Source organism: Stenella coeruleoalba (genome assembly GCF_951394435.1).
Source record: "Stenella coeruleoalba genome assembly, chromosome: 1".
Taxonomy (NCBI): Eukaryota; Metazoa; Chordata; class Mammalia; order Artiodactyla; family Delphinidae; genus Stenella; species Stenella coeruleoalba.
In genome coordinates, this window is record NC_137169.1 from 108,245,617 (window position 1) to 108,259,203 (window position 13,587).

At 38.7% G+C, this 13,587-nt stretch overlaps 1 protein-coding gene across 5 annotated transcripts in view; it reads left to right on the forward strand.

The window, feature by feature from the left end:
* Positions 1 to 765: 765 nt before the first annotated feature.
* The window catches only part of SETDB1 (SET domain bifurcated histone lysine methyltransferase 1), a 29,884-nt gene continuing 17,062 nt past the window's right edge, over positions 766 to 13,587 (forward strand). For 2 of the 5 annotated variants that reach the window (XM_079919624.1, XM_079919628.1), the window contains exons 1-3: positions 916 to 1,019; positions 1,978 to 2,248; positions 2,944 to 3,095. In XM_079919624.1, coding sequence (XP_079775750.1) covers positions 1,989 to 2,248; positions 2,944 to 3,095 — 412 coding nt within the window. In that variant the 5' untranslated portion in view covers positions 916 to 1,019; positions 1,978 to 1,988. Of the gene's footprint in view, positions 879 to 915; positions 1,078 to 1,977; positions 2,249 to 2,943; positions 3,096 to 13,587 lie in introns of those variants that run through there. The other 3 variants (XM_079919625.1, XM_079919626.1, XM_079919627.1) reach the window with 3 other exon arrangements.

A 13,587-nucleotide genomic window follows, 5' to 3' on the forward strand; every position in this document is an offset into this window, starting at 1 on the left:
ATTTAATAAATAAATAGTTAACAAATAGTCCTAATGAGGGTGTGGGGAAAAGAGATACTTTCACAGATTTGCTAGTGGAAGTAAAAATTGTTTCAACCTTTTGAAAAGTAATTTGACAGCAGATCCTAATAAAAATGGGAGAAAGTACATTATTTTTTTACTCAGATTCCATTTTGGGGAATCTCTTTCACAGAAATTAAAGTACTACTGCAAACGGATGTTAATGTTTATTGTTGAGTTATTTGTAGTGCCTAAAAATTGAAAACAATCTAAATTCCTAAATATGGTTTAGCCATATTATGAAATATTATGCAACTGTTAAAAAGACAACTTTTATCCTTTTTATTGACTTCATGTTATGTCCACATGTTAAATGAAAACAAAACATAACAAAAAAATCCACATGTTTGACCTGTACACCCAGGCCTAGAAAAGTAAGCTGTTTTATCTCAAAGGAGCAGGGATGGTTAAGTGATGGGGTGGAGAGGAAATTTTCATATTTTTCTTATTACAACTTAATATTCGACTTGTTACAATTTGTACAACTTACGTAATAAAACAAATTCAAGTAAAAGTGAGAAACAATTCTAAACCTAAGAGTGTTTGCCAACAGAGCCTTTACACAATAAACTTAGTATTGCGGTCACCAATTGGGGGTGGTGGAAGAGGCGGAGCTTCTGTAATATACTCTAGGCCACGCCCACTGAGGTCCCACGCCCACTGAGGTGCCGTTCCGGTCGTTTCTCACGTGTGCCCTGGAAGGCTCTGCCTCGACGCATGCGTACTCGCCTGAGTTTGCCCAGCCTTTGAGGGTTACCCTACACCTTTGGGTTTGACCCCGTCAGGCTACCGTCGCGGCGACCGGAACGGCACCTCAGGTTTGCTTCCGGCGTCTTTTTTTTTTTTTTTTTTTTCCTTCCCCTTCCCTCCCTCACGCTTCTTCCCCTCCCCCTGCTCCCTTTTCCCTTTGGTTTCGTTCTTTCCTACAGAGGCCGACCCCTGAGTCGTGAGTCTGGTTGGTAAGAAAGAGCCCTCATAGCTGGAAGCTGGGAGGTGTGGGAAATACTGTTAATTGAGGTATTTGGAGACCAAGGGCTTGTATGGAATGTTTTGTTTGTGGTAGGAGGTCGGGCGAGAGTGGGAAGGAGGTCTTCCCCGGGAGACTAGCGGGGGCGGGGTTGAGCTGGGTTTGCGGGTGGGTGGGACGCACCCCTAAAATGGATAGCGCGGGGGTGGGGCGGTGTGTGGGCCAAAGAAAAATGGAGGCAGTGAGAACTGGCGCTGGGGTCGCACGGCATTATGGCATCAGTTTTGCTTTAACCGTTTGATAAAAAAAGCAGTTAACACCAATGTGAGTTGTATGTGGGAGTATTTGAATTGTCGATTTTAGGTAGCCACGGTTTATTCCCAAATTGCTTTATTTCCTTTTACTTTGGGGAAACCTCTTTGCTGCAAGCTTTTCTGTCCTTAAGTATTATACTTTTCAAACAGAAAATTTCCACACAAAAGCAAAGTAATGTAAAGGGAAAAGTAATTAAAGAGAAAACAACGAATTAGGGAGTTGTAGACCAAATCCCTCCAGGTGGGGAGTATTTGTTCAAATTAGGCAGAGCGTGCAAACAAAGATTTATCTCATTAGTCAATTAAAGAACACAGGCCACAGAAATATCTTCCTCAATAAACTGGTTCTCTTCAGTTTCCTAAAACATTGTTTTCGGTAGCTCCCTGTTGCATAATATATGTCTTCCGTGCCCTCTCAAACTTTTGCATTTTATTCAGGCCTATAGTCTGTAGCCTACAGGAGATGAGAACTCTACAAAATCTCAGCATCAGATACTGGAGAATGGGGAAAGAGAACTAACTACGTATATTTGAGTAACAAGTAGCAGAGTAGGAATGAGTTTTATTAGGGGACTGAAATTCTCTATTGCAGTCATAATAACTCCAAAAGTAATTCTAGTTTCCTGCTCCATGTAGAGGACAACAGTATGTCCTCCCTCCCTGGGTGCATTGGTTTGGATGCAGCAACAGCTGCAGTGGAGTCTGAAGAGATTGCAGAGCTGCAACAAGCAGTGGTTGAGGAGCTGGGTATATCTATGGAGGAACTTCGGCAGTTCATTGATGAAGAACTGGAAAAGATGGACTGTATACAGCAGCGCAAGAAGCAACTAGCAGAGTTGGAGACATGGGTAATACAGAAGGAATCTGAGGTGGCCCATGTTGACCAGCTGTTTGATGATGCATCCAGGTAAGAACCACATAGGAAATAGGAGGAAATCTACCAATTGGCAGACATTTTTAAAGTAGTATAATTGTTCATGACATTGTACACTTTGTACTTTAGAAGGTACAGATATGTAGAATCTTACTCTTCCTCAAGGGTGAAGGGCCATAATCTGACCTCACAACCACCCATATAATATAATATTCATCTATCAGAGGCTAATATGCTCAACAGTAGGGGAGTCCAAGTCTTGACTCCCTTCCCCTTCTTTATACGTCACTCTACTTCAGAGCAATTGTTTTGTTTTCTTAGTAGAATCATCTAGGGAGTGCATATTATAAAAACTTGCTGTTTTATGTAACTGCGAAGTTTTAATAAGTTCCTAGAGCCCTGTTTCTACTCCTAAACCCCCAGAAGATTTGTTTCTCCTGCCCTAGTTGTCACTTAGAACATATTTTCAAATAACAACAAGGTAAATAATGAGGTAAGGTTGAAAGGACTGTGCTTTGGGCTTATTTTGGATTTTTGAAGAACTAGTCTGGAAACCACTATTTAAACATTTTTCTATGGGATAAGCATTTAAAATTCAAAACAGAGACACTTTGGAATATGGCCTGTTTAAATAGAGGTCAGTGTATACTGAAATATATATAAATTCTAATAGCTTTTACACCTGCTTCTGCTGGCTTTGACCTTTTCTACGTGTGTTCCAATATTAGGGCAGTGACTAATTGTGAGTCTTTGGTGAAGGACTTTTACTCCAAACTGGGACTACAGTACCGGGATAGTAGTTCTGAAGATGAAGCTTCCCGGCCTACAGAAATAATTGAGATTCCTGATGAAGACGATGATGTCCTCAGTATTGATTCAGGTAAGAGATGAGGCTATGGACAGGAAAATCTCAGGATTAAAATTGAAATGTGGGAAGATGAGCAAATAGAAGATAAAAGAGAGGAGAAACCATTCTTACTAATTCCATATTCCTAACTGTTGGACTTGTCTGTTACAGAAAAAAAAAAGAAGATTGTTAGTATTGATATCATAGATTTTCACTTCTTGCTACTTCCTGATTGAATTATTCTCCTTTCCCCATTCTATGTAACCTGTATTCTGAATTCCCTTGTTTTTCTTTATAGGTGGCATTAGCACCTATGTATATATCTCAAAACAGATTATTTGGTTTTGTCTATTCTTTAACAGTTTTTTGTTTGTTTTTAGTTTATTAATTTATTTTTGGCTGTGTTGGGTCTTCGTTGCTGCGCACAGGCTTTCTCTAGTTGCGGCGAGTGGGAGCTACTCTTTGTTGCGGTGTGCGGGCTTCTCATTGTGGTGGCTTTTCTGTGTTGTGGAGCACAGGCTCTAGGCACACGGGCTTCAGTAGTTGTGACACACGGGCTCAGTAGTTGTGTCTCGCAGGCTGTAGAGCGCAGGCTCAGTAGTTGTGGCGCACGGGCTTGGTTGCCCCGTGGCACTTGGGATCTTCCCAGACCAGGGATCAAACCCGTGTCTCCTGCATTGGCAGGTGGATTCTTAACCACTGCGCCACCAGGGAAGTCCCTGGTGTGTAAGTCTTAATGTCCACATTATGTTTCATGTCTGTTGGATACTCCACCTAGGAGTGGAATTGGTAAGTCTTAGGTAAGTGTATGTTTGAGTTTTTAAGAAATCGCTATTGTGTTTTCCAAAGTGGCCATATCATTTTACATTTCCCCTAGCAAAGTAGAATTGTAGCTTTTTTTTTTTTTTTTTGGCCATGCTGCGTGGCTTGTGGGATCTCTCTTCTCCAACCAGGGACTGAACCCAGGCCACAGCAGTGAAAGCCGGAATCCTAACCGTTAGGCCACTAGGGGACTCCCTCACATTGTGATTGTAGTTTGCATGTTCCTAAAGACATTGAGCATCTTTTCACATACTTATCTGCCATTTATGTATGTTCTTTGAGGAAATAGCTATTCAAATAGTTTTGCCTTTTTTAAAAAATTGGATTGTCTTTTTATTATTGACTTTTCTAAGTCAATATATATAAGTCTTCTGACTTATTATACTTTAGGTACAATTCATTTATCAGACCTATTTTACAAACATTTTCCCAGATGTGGTCTTTTCATTTTCTTAATGGTGTCTTTTGAAGAATAAAAATTCTTAACGTAAGAGCTGAGGGTAGTTGGTTGGTTTGTTTTGCTTATGGCTATCCAGTTGTTCCACCACCATTGGTTGAAAAGACTATTCTTTTGGTATCCTTGTCAAAAATCAGCTGGCTATATGTTGTAGTTGAGGGTCACATTGAACTAAATGTTTATTTTTATACCAGCACCACACTGTCTTAATTACTGTAGCTTTACAGTAAGTATTAAAATCACTTAGTGAAAGTCCTCCAAATTCATTTGTATTTCATATATAATCCAAATAAATTTTAGCATCAGCTTATCAGTTTCCTAGAATTTTTTTGTGGCTCCCTTAGGATTTTCTATACATTAGACCATGTTGTCTGCAAATAGTTATTTTACTTCTTCCTTTCTAATCTAGATGTCTTGTGTTTTTCCCGTGCCTTATTATGCTTGCTAGAACCTCCAGTATGATGTTAAAAAAAGAGCAGACATCCTTTCCTTGTTCCTGATTTTATCAGGGAAGCATTTTATGTTTAGTCATTAATTATGATGTGAGCTGTAGGTATCCTTTATCAGGTTCAGAGAAGTTGCTTCTATTCCTAGTTTGCTGAGAGTTTTTATAATAGCTGGATTCGATTTCAGATTTTGTCAGCTACTTTTTCTCTGTTGTCCTCAGGTGATCATATGGCTTTTGTCCTTTATCCTATTAATAGGATGTATTACAATAATTATTTTTTATATGTTAAACCAATCTGTTGTTCCTGGAATAACTCTCCCATCCCCACCCCCCACTTTGTCTTAGTGTATAATCCTTTTTATATGTTGCTGTATTGGATTTGCAAATGTTTTAACAATTTTTGCACATATGTTTGAGGGCTATTGGTTTGTAGTTTTATTGTGATGTCTTTGGCATTGGTAGCAGGGTAATATTGGCCTTATAAGATGAGTTGGGAGGTGTTCCTTCCTCTGAGTTGTGTGGAATGGTATTATTTCTTCCTTAAATGTTTGATAAATTAAGCAATGAGACCATCTTGGCCTGGACTTTTCTTTGTGGAAAGATATTTTTTAAGTAAGCTTTTTAGTTTGGAATCATTTTAGATTTATGGAAAAATTGCAAAGGTAATAGAGAGTTCCTGCATACCTTTCACCAGTTTCTTCTAATGTTAATGTTACCATGGTATATATTGGTCAAAACTAAGAAACAAACATTGGTACATTACTTTTATCTAAACTCCAGACTTTATTCAATTTCTGGACTTCTTCTGTTCCAGGATCCAATCCAGGATATCACATTGAATTTATCGTGGGAAGATAAATCATTAATCCATTTTCTTTACCTGATATATCTATTTTAATATAATCACTAATCTATTTTCTTTACCTGAAATATCTATTTAGATTTTCAGTTTCTTCTCAAGTTGATTTTGTTCATTTGTGTCTTTCTAGGAATTTGTTCACTTTATCAAAGTTGTCTAAATTATTGCCATAAAGTTGTTCATAGTATTCCCTTATGATCCTTTTTAATTTCTGTAGGTTCTGTAGTGATGTCCCTTTCATTCCTGATATTGGTTATTTAGATCTCCTCTTTTTTTTCTTGATTAGTCTAGATACAGGTTTATCAAATTTTGTTCTTTTACAAGGAACCAGTATTGGGGATTCATTGATTTATTTTTGCTACTGTTTCTCTGTTTTCTATTTCATCGATTTCTACTCTGATCTCTATTTTCTTCCTTCCACTTTTTTTGGGTTTGATTTGCTCTTCTTTTTCTAGTTTCTTAAAGTCAAAGCTGAGACTATTGACTTTAGACCTTTCTTTCTTTCTAATATAAACATTTAAAGCTATAAATTTCCCTCTGAGCATGCTTTGCTGCATCTCATAAATTTTTATGTTGAATTTTCATTTTCATGTAACTCATACATTTTAATTTCCTTTGTGATTTTTTTCTTTGACCTTGGGTTTCCTTTTTAACTAGGCACTCTTGGGTCCTCTTTGCATATGCATATTTTAGCAGTCACCCAAAAATGTATAGAGAATTTATCTAAGCCTGTCTGTGACTCTCTCATTTTCAGAATCTCCTGGTTAAATTTACTGGTTTGCCGCTTACCCTAAACAAGAGCTACAACCTCAAATTAGCAAATCTGCTTGTTATGGCTAGCACCTCAGTGATAAAGCTACAGTTTTTGCCCACCAAGCTAGAGGTGGAGCAGGGATGGGAGCTGCCCCAGGCAAGAGATCCATAGACTCCCACCTTTGTTACCAGAAGATTTAGCAGTTTTTCAGGGATACTTATCAATCTATTGTTTGCCTTTGGTCAAATTTCCAGTGTCCTAAAATGATTTTTTTTTAATTTTTTGGCTGCATTGGGTCTTCGTTGCTGCACAGACTTTTTCTAGTTGCAGCGAGCTGGGGCTCCTCTTCATTGCAGTGCATGGGCTTCTCACTGTGGTGGCTTCTCTTGTTGCAGAGCACGGGTGCTAGGCGCACAGGCTTCAGTAGTTGCGGTGCATGGGCTCAGTAGTTGTGGCTTGCGGGCTCTAGAGCTCAGGCTCAGTAGTTGTGGTGCATGGGCTTAGTTGCTCTGCGGCGTGTGGGATCTTCCCGGACCAGGGATCAGTCCCATGCATTGGGAAGGGGATTCTTAACCACTGCACCACCAGGGAAGTCCTGAAATGATTGCTTTTGACAATTTTGTCCAGTTTTATAGTTGTTTTCTGCGTAGGGGGATTGTCCAATCTTGTCACATCACTATTACCAGAAGTGCTGTAGTTTTGCCTGTTTTTGAACTGTATAAATGGAATCTTAGACACTGTATGCATTCTTCCATGACATCTTCAACATCATGCTGATGTGTGATGCTTGGTTCAGTTGCTACTGCAGTATGGTGTTGTTCCATTATGTGAATATGCCACAGTTTATCTAGTCTCCGAACAGTTGACATTTCATTTGTTTTCAGTTTTTTTGCAATTGTAAATAATGCCCTAAATATTCTTGTAAATGATTCTTGATGCACATGTGCAAGAATCTTTTTAGGATATCCTAGGGTACTGTAAGAGTGGAGTTGCTAGTTCTTAGGATATAGAATTTTCAACCTTGCTGGATAATTAGTGACCAAACAGCTTTCCAAAGTGGTTGTGCCAATTTATATTTATACCACCAGTGGCTGAGAGTGACCTGTGTTCCACATCCTTGACAACACTTAGCACTCTCATTTTAAAATTTGATTTCCCTGTCTACAGATGAACTTGGGAATCTTTTCATGTGTTTGTGAGTCATCTGTAGGTTTTCTTTGTTATGTCTGTTCATGTATCTTGCTCATTTGCTCAACTGTTTTTTTTTAATTCATAGGAAGTCTACCTATTATTCCTATAATTATAATTACTAATCCTTTGCAGTTATAAAATGCACATATCACTCCAACCTTATGTCTTGTCTTTACTTTTTATGTTATTTGTTAATAAACAGAAGTTCTAACGTTAACATTTTCTTTTATGGTCATTGCTTTTTATATCCTTACTGCCCTGAGCCTATAAAGATCTTCTTTTACATTGCCCTTGAAAGTTTCATAGTTTTGTCTTTCACATTTAAGTCTTAATTCCAAATGGAATTTCTTTTTTTCTTTTTTTCATATTGTTCTTAAACAATTTCCAGCACCATTATTGAAATGTGTCCCCTCCTATTGATTTACATTGCCTACTCTATCATAAATTATTTCCATATATTTGTGTGGGTTTGTTTCTGGACTTTCTGTTCTGTTTCACTGGTCTGTCATTTCCTCCTGTTTCAACTCTATAGAGCCTATCACTGTGGCTTTATAATATCTTTTAACTCTAGTAACCTCAGTTTCTTGTTCTTCTTCACAGATGTCTTGGTTCTTTTTCACCTGTTGTGCTTATATTTATATTGAGAGTTAGCTTGTCATGTTCCCCACTTCCCCCCCACCAATAAAAACCCCCAAACCATTGACGTTATCACAAGATTAATTTAGGAATAGTTGATAATTTCATGGTATTTGACTCTCCTATACAAAGATCATTTATGTAGTCCTTAACATTTTTCAGGAGGGTTGATTAATTTTCTCCACGGAAAGCTTGCACGTCTTCTGTCAGATTTATTCCCAACTACCATTTTCAGTAGCCACAAAAAATATCTTTTTTAAGAAAATACATTTCCAGGGGCTTCCCTGGTGGTGCAGTGGTTGAGAGTCTGCCTGCTAATGCAGGGAACACGGGTTCGAGCCCTGGTCTGCGAGGATCCCACATGCCGCGGAGCGACTAGGCCCGTGAGCCACAACTACTGAGCCTGCGCGTCTGGAGCCTGCGCTCCACAACAAGAGAGGCCGCAATAGTGAGAGGCCCATGCACCACAATGAAGAGTGGCTCCTGCTTGCCACAACTAGAGAAAGCCCTCGCACAGAAACAAAGACCCAACACAGCAAAAATAAATTAATATCCTTCTTTTAAAAAAAAAAGAAAATACATTTCCAACTAGTTGCTGCTGGTATATAGACATGCAGTTGACTTTTGCATATAGATTTTTGTATCTGACAATCTTATTAAATTTTTATTTGTATGATTTCATTTAAGTTTTCTATGTAGACTGTCATCTGAAAATAATTGCAGTTTTTCCTCCTTTCCTATACTTATGGCAGATAAGTCTTGTTTTTCTTGTCATGTTTCACCAGCTAAGACCTTTATTATAATGTTAAATGGGAGTAATGATGATGACAAGGACTTCCTTGTCTTGTGGCTTGTTTGGTGGTTATTTTTGGTTGTTTCGTTTTTGATAGGTAAGAAGTGGATTTATTTAGAGAGAAACACACTCCACAGACAGAGTGTGGGCCATCTCAGAAGGCGAGAGCGGCGCTTGTGGCTTGTTTTAAAGGGCATGTTTTCATCTTATACTATTTTTTTTTTTTCATCTTATACTATTAAGGCTGATTGCTTGTTACAGGTTTTCGAAGATGTCATTTGTCAGGTAATAGAACTTGTCCCATATTTTTAGTTTGCTGGGAGTTTTTATCATGAGTAGATGTTGATTTTATTGGACATACTTTATATATCTAGTAAAATTATTATGTGAATATTTTTCTTTAAATCACTAAGTTTTCCAACCTTATAGTCCTTGGATGACTCCAACTAAATATATCGTTTTTAAACATTTCTGGATTTGTTGTGCTGATATTTAGGATTTTTGCATCTTCTCTTTTATAACAGAGATAGGCCTATAATTTTTTTTTTTGGTACTACCCTTCTGTGATTTTAATATTGAGATTTTGATGGCCTTGTAGAATGGAATAGGCAGTATTTCTTCTTTTAATTCTTGGGAAGTGTTTGCAAAATTGGAATTATGTACCCCTTGAGCGTTTGATAGAATTTGCCTATGAAGCCATCTAGGTATCTATTTACTTTGTGCAAAGCTTTTCTATTTCTTTGAGTCAGATTTGGTAACTTGTAATTTTCTGGTAATTTATATTTTTTCTTAAGTATTCAATTTATTGGTATAAAGTTTCTGCTTATATTTTTAGCAAAGCTGGACATTTAATTCAGACCTTTTGTACAGGTGACTATACTCCCTCATGCTCCCTCTGTCCTGTTCCTCATGTCTTAACTTGGTGACTTAGCGTTCTGGAGATGACTGATGGTAATGGTTGCACAGTGACATGAATGTACTTAATACCACTGAACTGTACACTTAAAAATGGTTAAGGTGGTAAATTCTGTGTTATGTATATTTTGCCACAATAAAAAAATTGGGGGAAAAAAGAATCAGATTTGTAGGTCCTGATGGGGAATACTTTCCTAGTAATTTTAAGTGTGGAGATAAAAAGCAACATAAAAACTGCATGAAGGGGACTTCCCTGGTGGTCCAGTGGTTAAGAATACGCCTTCCAATGCAGGGGATGCAGGTTCAGTCCCTGATTGGGGAACTAAGATCTCACATGCTGTGGGGCAGCTAAGCCTGTGCGCCTCAACCAGAGAGCCTGCGTGCCGCAAACTACAGAGCCCACGAGCTCTAGAGCATGCACACTCTGGAGCCTGTGCACCACAACTAGAGAATCCCGTGTGCCACAATGAAGAGCCCACGCACCATAACTAAAGATCCTGCATGCCACAACAAAGATCCCGTGTGCTGCAACTAAGACCCAATGCAGCCAAAAATAAAAACAAAAAAACTGCATGTTGGGACTTCCCTGGTGGCACAGTGGTTAAGAATCTGCCTGCCAATGCAGAGGACACGGGTTCGAGCCCTGGTCCAGGAAGATCCCACATGCCATGGAGCAACTAAGCGCATGTGCCACAACTCCTGAGCCTGTGCTCTAGAGCCCGCGATCCACAACTACTGAGCCTGTGTGCCACAACTATTGAAGCCCGCACACCTAGAGCCCATGCTCCACAACAAGAGAAGTCATTGCAATGAGAAACCCGTGCACTGCAACGAAGAGTAGCCCCGCTTGCCACAAATAGAGAAAGCCTGTGCACAGCAACGAAGACCCAGTGCAGGCAGACATACATACATACATACATACATAAATTTATTTTAAAAAAAACGTGCGGGCTTCCCTGGTGGTGCAGTGGTTGAGAGTCCGCCTGCCAATGCAGGGGACACGGGTTCGTGCCCCGGTCTGGGAAGATCCCACATGCCGCGGAGCGGCTGGGTCCGTGAGCCATGGCCTCTGAGCCTGTGAGTCCGGAGCCTGTGCTCCACAACGGGAGAGGCCACAACAGTGAGAGGCCCACGTACCGCAAAAAAAAAAAAAAAAAAAAAACCTGCATGTTGAGTGTGAGTAAAAGGATGAAGGCAGGATAGAATACATATGTAACTTTGCAGAATATCTTTGGCTGCAAAAGATACTGTTAATATTGGTTATTTCTGAGGCAAGTAACGAGAAGCAGGGGCAGGAGGGAGACTTATTTTTGATTGTGTGTCCTTTTATAATGTTTGAATTTTTTACCACATGAATGTATCTAAATATATTTTAAAGGTAAAAATCCCTGCAAGATTAATAACCGTCCGTCCTTAATTTGTCCTCAAATATAGAACATGTGTTTTGAAGCCTTTTACAGTTGTGGAGTTCTAAGATAACAGATATTAATCATATGCCATAGTCACAGTTCTTTGAGGAATGTGTGCACATGCACAGGTGTGTCTGTGTATTCTCTCCAAGGTTGAGTTCATATCAAATAAATAATTTTGTATCCTAACTTTTAAAACTTAATATATATCATTAGCATTGCCTCGTGTTATTGAAGATTCTTTATGAACCTCATTTAGATATGTTGTAGTTTATTTAACTATTTTTGTTATTTTCAGAAATGTACATTGCTTTCCATTTTTGTTTTTATTTATTTAGTTATTTTTGCTACTTCCCCCCTCCAGTTTTATTGAGATATAATTGACAAATAATATAGTATTAGTTTAAGGTATAAGACATAATGATTTGATATGTATGTTTATTGCAAAATGATTACCACCATTGCCTTTTTTAATTTTAATTTATTATTTGGCTGCGTCAGGTCTTAGTTGTGGCTTGTGGGATCTTCATTGCAGCATACGGGATCTTTTGGCGCAGCATGCGGGCTTCTCTCTAGTTGTGGTGCGCGGGCTACAGAGCGCACGGGCTCAGTAGTTGCAGTGTGCAGGTTTAGTTGCTCCACAGCATGTGGGATCTTAGTTCCCCGACCAGGATCAAACCAGCGTCCCCTGCGTTGGAAGGTGGATTCTTAATCATTGGACCACCAAGGAAGTCCCCCCATTTTTAAATATACGTTATAAATATCTAAAATTTCACTGTACGATACAGTAGCCACTATCCACATGTGGCTACTTAAATTATGTGAAATGTGGGAATTCCCTAGCAGTCCAGTGGTTAGAACTCCACACTTTCACTGCCAAGGGCCCAGGTTCAATCCCTGGCCAGGGAACTAATATCCCGCAAGCCATGTGGTGTGACCAAAAATAAAAAAATATGTGAAATGTGAAGCCTAGTATTTTCCAGAATGTATAAAGAACTCTTACAACTCAAGAATAAAAAGACAAATGACCCAATTAAAAATGGGCAAAAGATTTGAATAGATATTTCTTCAGAGAAGATGTGAAAATGACCAATAAGTATATGAAAAGATGTTCAACATCATTAGTTGTTAAGGAAATGCAAGTCAAAACTACTTTATACTTACTAGGATAGCTGTAGTTAAAAAGATAGACAGTAATAAGTGTTGACAAGGATGTGGAGAAATTGGAATCCTCTAAATTGCTGGTGGGAATGTAAAATGGTACAGCCAGTTTGGACAAATCTTTCAGTTCCTCAAAAGGTTAAACCTTATGGCCTAGCAATTCCACTCCTAGCCATATACCCAAGAGAAATGAGAACATATGCCCACATGAAAACTGATATTCAGATGTGCCTGTCAACATTATTCATAACAGCCAAAAAGCGGAAACAACCCAAATGTCCATCAGCTGATGAATGGATAAATAAAATATGGCATAGCCATACAATGGAATATTATTCAATCATATAAAGGAATGAAGTGCTGATAAATGTTGCAACATAGATGAATCTGATATGATGCACCACATATAATATGACTCCGTTTATATGAAATATCCAGAATAGGCAAATCCATAGAGACACAAAGTAGATTAATGTTTGCTGGGGGTTGTGGGAAGGGTGGAATGGGGAGTGAGTGCTAATGGGTATTTTCATCACTCCGGAAAGAAACCCCATACTCATTAGTGGGGTTTCTTTTCAGGGTGATGAAAATGTTCTAGAATTAGATAGTGGTGGTGGTTGTACAACCTTGTGAATACACTAAAAACCACTGAATTAAACATTTTAAATGGGTAAATTTCTTGGTATGTGAATTATACCTGATTTTAAAAGAATTTTTAGTAAAATTTAAAGTTCATTTCATGTGCTTAGTAGCCAAATTTTAACATATTAGACAGTGTAGATACAGAACATGTTTATCATATCAGGAAGTTCTGTTGGACAGCACTACTCAAGAAGAAACATTTTTGCTTAATTCACTGACTATATTTCACTTTTCAAATCATTCAAATAACCCATAAATTATTGTTATAAGAATTCAAATATTTGGGCTTCCCTGGTGGCGCCATGGTTAAGAATCCGCCTGCCAATGCAGGGGACACGGGTTTGAGCCCTGGTCTGGGAAGATCCCACATGCCATGGAGCAACTAAGCCCACATGCCACAACTGCTGAGCCTGTGCTCTAGAGCCCGCGAGCCACAAC